Below are 11,549 nucleotides of genomic sequence, written 5' to 3'. Positions count from 1 at the left end.
TTATTTTTTTTAAAGAGGGTCTAAGTTATGGTTACTTTTTCTAATATGAAATTTCTTTTTCTAAAAATATACCCACTAAAAATATTATTTAATTAGATATTTAATTAAATGTTTTTTAAAATATTTAATTTAATATTAATCATCAACTTTTAACTTATTAAAAATAAATCATAATTCAATTTTAATGTGAAAATTATTTACAAGTAGATTTTAGTTGATATATCTAATATGAATAATCTAATCATAAAAATTTTGAATAAATTCAAACTCGAAAATTTAAATAATAAATTTAAACAACGTTTTACTACTCATTCACTTATTTTAATTCATCTGCATGCTAAAGAGGGTTTCAAGAGTATTTTCACCACACATATAATCTTCCTAGATATTACGCTTGGATTGGAATGACTAGGAGAGGTTGTGCCTTATGCAAGGTAATCCCATATTTCTCAGATATATCCATGTCTTGTAGCTTTTGTCCATCTTTCAGCTTCCAATTATAGTTGCATAGAAGAGAGGCCAATACAATATGCACAGTTCTGGAAGCCAATGGCAATCCAGGACAGATCCTTCTTCCTGCTCCAAAGGGTATTAGTTCAAAATCTTGACCCTTAAAATCAAGGTCACTTTCCAAGAATCTTTCAGGTCTGAATTCATCTGGGTTTGTCCAAATACTTGTATCTCTTCCCATGGCCCATACATTAACCAGAATTTGGGAACTTTTAGGTACCATGAAGTCACATAGTTCAACATCAACTTCTGGCTTGTGTGGCACTAACATTGGGGCAGGTGGATGCAAGCGGAAACTTTCCTTCACCACTGCTTGTAGGTAAGGAAGCTTTGAGATATGTGATTCTTCTAGTTGCTCACCTTTGACAAGGACTTGGTGAAGCTCTTCCCTCACTTTTTCTAGCTTTTCTGGGTTACGTAGCAACTCAGCCATCGCCCATTCTATCGAGCCTGATGTTGTGTCTATTCCAGCAACAAATAAATCCTGACATATGTGGCCAATTAGTAAAATAATATATATCACATAAAAATTTTACACACACGCACACTCACCAGAAACAAATGCAGAACATGAGTGCGAGTCACTTGTGAATTGTCATCAAGCATGAGTTCCAACACAGAATCCAACACGTCCTTGCATGCCTTGGCTTCATTTTCTAATGCCCTTAAACGCAATCTTTCTTCTACGAGTCCATCAAAAAACGCAATTAACTTTTCAAAGTAACCATTCATTCTTCTCCGAGCACCCTGTGGATCAAGCATGCGAAAGATTGGAAAAAAGTCAACAACATTAGGCCTTCCAGCTTCTTCCATGATGCCCCAAATGATGTCCTTGAACTCTTGAGACTTGTCAGAAGCGTAATGAGCTAAATCCATTGAGAAGAAAGTGTTTGATATGGAATTAAGCACAGTTGTGAAGGAAGTCTCACCAATATCCACGGCTTCACCTTTCTGACATCTTTCCTTGACATAATCCATCAATTCTTGCACCTTCCTTTGTCGACAAACTTGTGTGAACTGAAGCTGCTGGGAAGAGAACACTTTGGTGGCACAAACTCTCCTAAGGGCCCTCCACGGTGCTGAAGGTGGAGTCCACACCACTGAAAGTGTGTGATGATCAAGAGCTCGAACCGCATCTGGGGTTGTCCTGTTGGAAAAAATTTGATCTTTTTTTTGCAGTACTTCTCTGGCAACATGTGGAGAGGAAATGACTATGGTGGTAATACTGCCAAGCTTGAGACTCATAATAGGACCATAAATTTGAGAAAGTTTGGTAAGTGCTTGGTGAGGCTGATTTCCAAGCTCCAAGATGTTTCCTATGATGGGAAAAGGGTGAGGCCCTGGAGGGTATTTTGAGGTTTTCATCGGTTTGAAGGTTGAGATGAGTACATGAATGGTTACACACACTATAGTGATTTGAAGAAGTGGAAGAAGGTACTCCATTGTTTTGCTTCTCTTGTGTGCACTGAGAGATTGATTCTTGAGACACTGAGAGGTATTCAAAGCTTAACTTCACCTAACAGAGTATATAGTGAAATACATGTGAAAAACGTGCGTGCTACTTGACAAAAAGTATTATTGTTCAGAATTCCACTAGTAAAAAATCTGCTTTTTAACGCGCCATATAGGTTTCGATTTTATCAAAACCGAAGCATATAAAAATGCGGTGGCATAAATGTAATAAAAACGAATGTTTATGCCTCGGTTCCAGGACACCCGAAGCAGAAAGGGTCTTTTACCTCGATTATAAAATAAACCGAAGCATAATTACCATTATTTTATGCAAGTCGGACCTTTTGTCTAACACACCTTTTCTGGAAATGTCTATTGCCTCGGTTGAGAGAGAGACGAGACATAAAGGCCTCAAATCTACTTTTTTGAACAGTTTAAAAAATCACTATTACCTCGGGTCCTTGGGAGCTGGTGTCAAAAGATTCACAGGCTTCGGTTATAATGTTAACCGAGGCATAAACGTTTGAATTAATTGTCATTTACTTTTTTTTTTATTTTTCTCTGAGTACCTTAGGCATCGGGGCGCTGATAACCGAGGTAGTATCACTTGGTTAACTTAAGAAATTTTAACCTACGTTATTCATTCTCTTCTTCGCAGCCTCGCGTTCTTCTTCTTTCTTGCGTTCTCCTTCTTCTTCCTTATGCAAGAGTCGTTCTTCATCTTCCTTGAGGCCATTGCTGCTTCGTCTTCCTCACAGGCTATTGTTGCCGCCTCTCCCCTCTGCCTCGTCGCTGCTGCCAACATCTTCGTCGCCGTGCAATCGCCTCCGCTTCCGCCTCACTCGTAGCACCTCTGCCTCTGTCGTCGCACCTCTGTTGTGGTTGTGGCAGCCACGGTAAGTTGTTTGTGCTGTTGGGAGTGAAGCAGCTTCTCGATAACAACTCCTAGGGTTCTAATCCACGATTACCTTTTCAAGCTGGTTCTGATCGGCGATTCCGGCGTAGGGAAGTCCAACCTTCTCTCGCGCTTCACGCGAACGAGTTCAATTTGGAGTCCAAGTCTACCATAGGAGTTGAGTTCGCCACCAAGAGTTTGAATATCGATTCCAAGGTCATCAAGGCTCAGATTTGGGACACCGCTGGCCAGGAAATGTCTATTTTCTTTTCCATTCAATTACTCTTTCTACAAACTTCGATTTGTCATTTTCTGTTGGGACTGCTTTCTTTGCTGCTGTTGTTATTTCTTATTACTGTTTTCGATTATTCGGATTTTGATGGCGGATACCTCTTTGATTCACTGTTTTGGTTGCTTGATTTAGTCGATTAATTTCGATGACATTGTGGTGAAGGATTGGAGTTTTGTTGCTCTGGTGCTGCGTTTGTGGATTTGTGCGATTTGATTTTGTTTATGGAATTGGAATTAGGGATATTTTTTTGTCAGTATGACCATAATGCATGCTTGAATATTTGACATACTCCTAAATCAATAATCACGACTACTGAAGATTGATATGAACTACAAAATATGAAGTTTTCTGCTTGTTTGTTTTCCTGACTGTGTTCTTCAAGCTATAAAGCTTGTAAGATATCTAGGTTTTGCTCCCCCGTAGAAAGCATTTGTTTTGCATGTGATGAACTTTTGTTAATCTGATTTACATAAGCTGTAGGCTAAGTATTTTCTTTTCATGCCTCACTTATCAGGTTGGTCTTTCATCTCTCAATTTAGGAATATGTCCAAAATTGAGTACACTCAGCATTGAAGCACCTTATATGGTTTCACTTGAGTTGAAAGGATGTGGTGTACTATCTGAAGCATTCATTAATTGTCCACTCTTAACATCTCTCGATGCTTCCTTTTGCAGGTATCTATACATTATTTTCCTATTTATCCTTTCTAAAACATTTTCTCTGAACATCTCTAGACTCTTTCTTCTGCAATGCTGATTGACTTTTTACTGTTTGGAATTCTAGCCAACTAACTGATGATTGCTTATCTGCTACAACTGTCTCATGCCCACTGATTGAGTCATTGATACTGATGTCATGCCCATCAATTGGTTCAGACGGTCTTCGATCTTTATTTTGTCTTCCAAATTTGATTGTTCTTGACTTATCATACACTTTCTTGGTGAACTTGCAACCTTTTTTATTCTTGTTTACAGCTAAAGGTTAGAGTTACCATAGCATGGTTTCTTATTCTTGTACATTCTTTTAATCACGAATATTGCTAATGAGATGGGTTTAGAACAATCATACCTTTTTTTTATAATCAGTAATGTGTACTGTTATCATGGTATCTTATTTCCATAATTCCAATCTGTCATTTCCCTTTCGTTTCATTATTGATAATTTGGCATTTTATATTAGTGTTATTGTTTTTATTATCTTCATTTGCTGATACTGCTACTTTTTTTTCTCCTCTTTCATGAAGGTGTTAAAGCTGCAAGCATGCAAATATCTCACTAAAACAACACTTGAACCACTTTACAAAGGAGGCGTCTTAAAATACTGTATGAATTTTCTAATCCCAAGTTCACTTTTTCTTTCATTATGTTATACAGATGAAGGCGTCTTTAAAGGGTGATTTTTATAAGCCGACATTTGGTGGCTTTGTGGACTTGGATTTGATAAAGGATAAGAAAATTTCTCTTAGGAGTTTGGTATGTGCAAATATGTAACAATTACTCTATTTGGTTTTTTGCATGTAACATTTATTAGAACTGATTAGTGTTTTTGATTATGTTTACTAAATGACAGATTAATCACTTAGTAGTGGAAAGTTTTGGAGCAGGAGGAAAGACAATCATATTGTCTCGAGTTTATGCACAACTTGTAGTGTTAAAGCAAGCTCATCTTTTTGTGTTCAACAATGGCACTGAACCAATCACCATGGAAAAGCTAAAAGTGGGACATGAAATCTGCTCAAATAAAATGATTAGCTAGAAATCAATTAGTATCCAGAAGATAATTTATACCTTATCATATACACTGTAAACAAAAACAAAAAGTAGAAACATAATCTTCTTCACATTTTTTTTATCAGAGAAGTACTAAGACGATCATGTTTAGAAAAATATGATCAGAAGATATTGTGTTAGGCTTTTATGTTATTTTACATCAGTAGATTAAGAGTTCCAAATTGTGTTACCCCATGCTTATTAAATTTGTGCTGTAATTCTCATATGCTTTTGGCCCATTGTATTAATTTGTACTGCGAGCGGTGGAAAATTGGAACTCTGACACGATCTTTGCTTTATTATTTTCTTTTATTTTCTTTTTAGTATGGATTGTATTAATTTGTACCGTGAGCGGTGGAAAATTGGAACTCTGACATGATCTTTGCTTTATTATTTTAATTCTGGATTCAGGGCATGGACAAAGTTACCTTTATGCATGAGATACTGGCTCGGTTCAAAAGGAACCGAGGCGTAAAGTCCTTCCAAAAAAAAATCTACATCGGTTTCCTTTAAACCGAGGTAAAATCCTATAACTTTTTGCCTTGGTTGTAGACTTTTTGCCTCGTCTTTATATGCCTCGGTTCAGGAACCGCTGCCTATGGACGAAAATAACCGCTGTCGTTGTCCCTGACTGCACTAGTGTTCGCTTTACTTTTATTTTTTTATAGTTGTTTTTTTGGGCATATTGTAACGTTTCAATTTTGATAGTATTCACACAATTAATATTACAAAACAGTCAACTCAAAAAAACTCTATAAGATGTTATTACATATATCTATATATAACTTATAATACCAAAAGATATACAAGATCATACACGACTATAAGATATTACACTGAACCAAAAGTGTAATAGGAATTTTGAAAAATGAATAAAACTTGAAACCAAACTCTACGTCTTAGCTCTACCTCTTCCTAGTCCCTACTCACCAGAGACATCTCTTAAGGTAATACTATTTAGGTAATCATTACAAAAGATGAAACAAGAACACACAAATAGACAAAGACCAAAGGGTAAGCTAAAGTACCAAATAATAAAACATACAAATGAAAATTTAACATTTGACATATATACAAATTATATCATTCAATCACAAGACAAGCGCAACCATATATACAAAGACTTGACCATCCAAATATATGTATTGATGTCAGACTATGACAAGTTGTACATTTGTTGTTGTAGAATAATTGTCTCCCAAGCTACCACACAAGATTAGTTTGTTTACCACTTGTGGCAAAAGAATGAAACCATAGAGTATGACCTCCTACTACTCCTCACCACATAATCCCCTTCTCTACCTGAGATGGAGTGATTATTGGAGCGTCAAGATAACTTCCAAGACTGAGTCCTTACATCAATACATCACACTACTAAACGCCACCTTAAAATTTAATCAGGAGAACCAATGAATTATGTCAAACATATAACTACAGAATACCACAATGGAGCCTCACCATGAGGTCCATGGAATTACACCAAGCATCAATATCATACCAACAACCAAAATTCATTACAACTCTTCATATCTTACTTAAAGTAGTATCATATGTACCCCCATATTCATCAATCATCAACATATATAATATCTACCCTCATTTGATGAATCTATGATAAAACAATCTAAAAAAATAACTTCTATAGAAAGCTTAAAAGAAAACCTAAAACTGTAGAAAAAGTTAAGCCAATAATCTCAACCAAGGGGGGAGGGGTGAATTGGTTATTCCTATAAAAAATTTGTTCTTTTAAAAGCTTTTTGAAATCTTTGAAGTTTTCTTGGAATGCAATAAAACAAGTATATGAACACTATTAAAAGAGAAGGGATAGCAAGATCAACACACGTATTTATACTGGTTCAGCCAAGCCTACATCTAGTGTTCCTTCAATCAACCTGAGTTGAAGGGAACCACTATAATGATAGAGTTATACAAGCAAGAATACAAAGAACTTCTCTCTCAAATGCACTCTCCTTTACCAACTCAATATCCCTTATAGCACAAGACGTGAACACCTCACGGTCTCAACCTAGAAAGCAATCTCAACTCTAAGAACTAGAACATACAAGGTTCTATTCTTGGCTCATAGCAACAAGGAAGCACAATCTTCTTGATTGCAGATGAATACTGATCTATACATAACATACTAGATATGCAGATTTGATCAACAATGTGTAAGCACAATGTTCTTGCAAGAATATTTATGAATTTCCTTCCAAATGATTGATTTTGATTCTCCAAGAATTCTAATACGCTCCTGCAAATAATTCTGAATACACAAGTTAGTTATGAAATTGTAAGATCATAAAATCATGTTGAAGCAGAGAACAATGCGTCTATTTATAGATTTTCAATATTTGACGTAGTTTAATCGATTAAGCACATAATGTAATCTGTTAAGATTTTCCTTCTGCTTTAACAGTTTTACATCTGTATCAAATTTAACATATTAAAAACGCATGCAATCGATTATACAAATCAAACAGGCCAACAATATTCAAAATGTGACTGTTATTGACAGTTATGGCTTTTCAAGAAAATGATTTTCACAAGTAATGCATTTTAACGATTAGGAAAATAATGTAATCGGTTAAGTTCCATACTTAAGCAAATTTGAAAACATTTTCCATTCTAAACACTTCAATGCACTCAACAAACATGTACTGGCATAGCAACATGTTTTAATCGATTATACAATTAATGTAATCGGTTAAAACATAATTGTTTTGCCCATATTATGCATATGCTGAAATCTGATGAAATATAACAGATTATGTAAACAGTGTAATCGATTATTTCAATGATTCATTACAAATCAATGAATGCATATAACAATCATTTCAAGCATAAACACAGACATAATCAAGCAATTGTTTTGTCATTTGTTGTGCAAGAAACTATAAAACATTTATTTTGTTTTTAATAAACAAACATGTATGTGAGAGATGAGTTCACCTATACACGGCTCCCCGTATAAAAAAACAAATATTGAAAAACAGTAAAAGTAAGAAGAATTGCAAAACAAAAGTTTGGCAAAGGCTCTTGGCACTGAGTGACACATCCTTGTTGTTGAGCGTCATTCTTCTCGCAAAGTTGGCGCTTGAGTGCCACCTTTGTGTCATTGAGTGCCAAGCCTTTCGCAAATCTAGCGCTTGAGCGTCGTTGGGCTACCGCTAAGCGCTATACCAGAAGACAATACACTCTAAAACTTATATTGTGTAAGACAATCTAAACAAAAAAAAAAACTTCTTAACGTATAGAAATCTTAAAAGAAAACCTAAAACAAATATTGAAAAACCGTAAAATCAAGAAGAATTGCAAAACAAAAAGCTTGGAAAAGGATCCTAGCACTAAGTGGCACATCCTTGTCGTTGAACATCATTGGGCTACCATTGAGCGCCATACCAAAAGACAACACACTCCAAAACTTATTCTCTTGCACTCAAGACCTATCCAATTGACCAAATTGATATTCTAAACACTAGAATTGTTTCATAAACATTTTATAACTAAAATGGAATACCAATGTGCCCAATTGTCCAGGAACAAGGTCCAATAAAACAAATTAACAACTCAAACTCATACATGCTTATTTCATATATCACATACCACATTTTAGTGAACTAAGAAGCTACGTAAGTCCTAAATACCACTAACAAAGACCTCTAAAAATTCAATTCACTCAAACAACACTCCCTACAAAAATTCACCTGCCAAACCCTCACTTTTAGACCAAAACCAAGCAAGACCAAAAGTTAACCAAGTCCTAATTTGCACAGACTTGTACCACTAACCTTAAAATAATTCAACAAGCAATTACCACAAAATTTAACATGTTATTCCACAAACTCTAGAACCAAACAAATACACATTCAACATAATTCACATCAGTAACTTCACATACCAATTTATAAATTTATAATAAAATCAAGCATACAACATAAGTTAACAAAACATTAACAACAACAAAACTTTGAAATTAGCTTCTCTTACCTTACAGAGGACCCATCTTTTCTATAAGAGCTAAGATGACTCCACCAGCTCAAGGAACTCTATATGCACCTACAACTCACAAAAACAAGATCAGGGGATATCATTAGAACCACTGATCAACAAAAGAGTCTTATAGAAGACTCAGATGACACATTCAAAAACACTACGGTTCACATGCAAAGGAAAACAAACAGACAAAAGAAAAAGAGTAGAAACTAACTTACTCTTTTGGAGAAATTGATCAGGTAGACTTGAATATCTCGCTGTTGTGATCACTTAGGAAGTCTTTGATCTTCAAATAGATGAACGCAGGAGAAGAAATCCTAAAAGAAGTTAGATAACTCTAGAAAAGTGGTTTCTAAGAGATTATATGTTTTAAAATAATGAAACTTGTTTATAATGAAACTATTTATATTAAAATCGTTTAATATTAAAATAATCGAGTCTCAATATTTTTAAACTACTACCACTTCCAAATACCATTTTCTAGGTCTTTACATTTTCTCCCACAAGAAAATTTTTTGTCCTCGAAAATTCACTCATCAAGTAAAAAGAAAAGTATGCTCTCCAAGTTTACTCTTATCATACCCATCTAGCTTGACCGAGATACTACTCCTAACAACTTGATTGATTGAAAACATTGCCTCTACGTTAAATACTATAGTGTTAATAGTGTAGATTGGTCTAGCCCTTTTGATGAAGACAACTACTCAACCTCAACTTAAAACTTGAATGATTATTTTCGTCTGATCCACTAAAATTGTATCTACCTAAACTGAACTCACCTTCCATATATCCTCTACTACTATTGTAAGTTCTTCCAAAAACTAAATATAGCCTTAGGTCTTAATCTGATACATGCTGGATATCTCTTCACATCATCTTATTCACTCTTTGAATCGTCACCCAGCTAACTTGATCACCCTCAATTTCTGATCTACTGCCAAATGTTTACAGTCTTAATCACCCATCCCTAGTGTACTGAAGGAAAACGAAAACGGTTGTTTTTGACAATATGCAGCAGTTTTCGAACCGAGGTATATATTAACGAGGTTAAAGATAGTGGACTTTTGGCTTCGGTTCCAATTGAGGCAATAGACTAAAGGTTTCTTCTTTGGTTCCCCAGTGACTGAAGTAGTAAAGAAGAAGAAGAAAAAAGGGGAGGGGTTTTGACCTTGCTTCAATCAAGATAATAAGGTGGGTTTATGGCAACAGTTCAAACAAAAACTGAGGTTGTAGATTGCTTTATACCTCGGTTTTTGCCACATCCGAGACCTATACTCTGCCATTGTTTTTAATAGCATGTCTATTTTTATGACATCCACTATCACAAAAACAGACTTGCATATAAAACATAATATTTACAACATAGATTCAACACAATAGTCAATATTTACAGCACATAATGTTTAAAGTCTATAATAACTATAAATCAACTCAACTAATATGTGCTAATGTATTTTAAATGCTAATAACTACGCACTATTGTATAATCTGATTAGATGTTTAGCAAATGTCTTCCTTAGGAAAGTAAGGGACTTCTTAGGAATTGGATTAGGAGACTTGAATCTTTGCATAAGACACATGATTTTAATTAGTGTATATGAATTCTAAATGATGGAGAAAAACAAAATTCATGAAATCCAAATATTATCGTTTTTCAACCACTTTTAATATGGGCACGAATATTGTGTGCAATCCAATACATTACGTAGTATCCGCACTCATATGACCCACTTTGTTTATTACACTACAATATATCATCATAGTTATAAAAGTTAATGAAGATCATCAGAACAAAACAATTATAAGAAAATATGGACCAAAATGTCAAGCCTTGAGAGCCAACCATGCAAGCTTTTTAGTCTTAGCAGTTGATCTCATGGACAACATCATATGTGCTGCAAGGGAACTATTAAAAAATGGCTTTAGCATACATTTATAAAACAAATAAAGTCCAAACATTGAGGTTCTTACCAATCTACTACTTGTCTGAGATGATTGGGAGGGGACTTGTGCAATGAGCAGACATAACAGTGTTCTTCGGTATAGAAACAACAAGTAGTTGTCAATGGTGATTGAAATTAATAATAACTTAAGTGTTATATACTAAAATCACATATTGAACTTTGAAGTTATCAAACTTCACTTACCCAGATATATAAGGGACAAAATATATCTCATTTCCCCTTCCAAAACTGTGGGTGAGATATGTTTGGATGTCATCAAATTTATTTCCTTTGTGAGTGCCTTGGGGATCAATGAACCCGTAAACATTATTGTTCCCTATTGAAAATAGAATGGCTTAATTTCTCACACCAAGAGGGGCGTGAATTGCTGAAATGTAAAAACAATCTTCATCATTGTTTTCCCATGCAATATAAGCTTTCCTTTGTTTCCTGTTCTTATCCTAATGATACTTGGAGAATTCTTTCTGCTTGTTCTTCAAGTCTGGACAGTCAGGCTTGATATGACCATTCTTTCCACATTCCTAACATTGAACAGCGTTGCTTCTTGAATTCTTCTTTCCTTCTCTTGAGAAACTTGCATTGTTAGTTGCAGTACTTTTATTTTTCCTGAATCTGCCAAATTTTCTTACCATCATATTCATCATTTCTTTTTCTTGTATATCTGCATCTG

General features: G+C 34.9%; 1 protein-coding gene and 1 long non-coding RNA gene across 2 annotated transcripts; one reads left to right on the top strand and one right to left on the bottom strand.

Moving 5' to 3' along the window:
• Window positions 1–238: 238 nt before the first annotated feature.
• On the bottom strand, window positions 239–2,101 carry LOC148196078 (cytochrome P450 76T24-like). The gene is made up of 2 exons (XM_088094050.1): window positions 1,063–2,101; window positions 239–994 (listed from the first exon to the last, which is right to left on the bottom strand). Exons 1-2 carry the CDS (start codon window positions 1,951–1,953, stop codon window positions 389–391), a joined length of 1,497 nt encoding a protein of 498 aa, XP_087950176.1. The 5' UTR covers window positions 1,954–2,101; the 3' UTR covers window positions 239–388.
• A 1,542-nt stretch (window positions 2,102–3,643) lies between these two features.
• On the top strand, window positions 3,644–5,348 carry LOC148196077 (uncharacterized). The gene is made up of 3 exons (XR_015780594.1): window positions 3,644–3,824; window positions 4,394–4,622; window positions 4,720–5,348. It is a non-coding gene; the product is annotated as an uncharacterized LOC148196077 (long non-coding RNA).
• Window positions 5,349–11,549: the final 6,201 nt, after the last annotated feature.

Source organism: Vigna umbellata, chromosome 7 (assembly GCF_029865625.1).
Source record: "Vigna umbellata cultivar VRB3 chromosome 7, Vumbellata_1.0, whole genome shotgun sequence".
Lineage (NCBI taxonomy): Eukaryota > Viridiplantae > Streptophyta > Magnoliopsida > Fabales > Fabaceae > Vigna > Vigna umbellata.
This window is presented reverse-complemented; position numbering and strand designations above follow the sequence as displayed.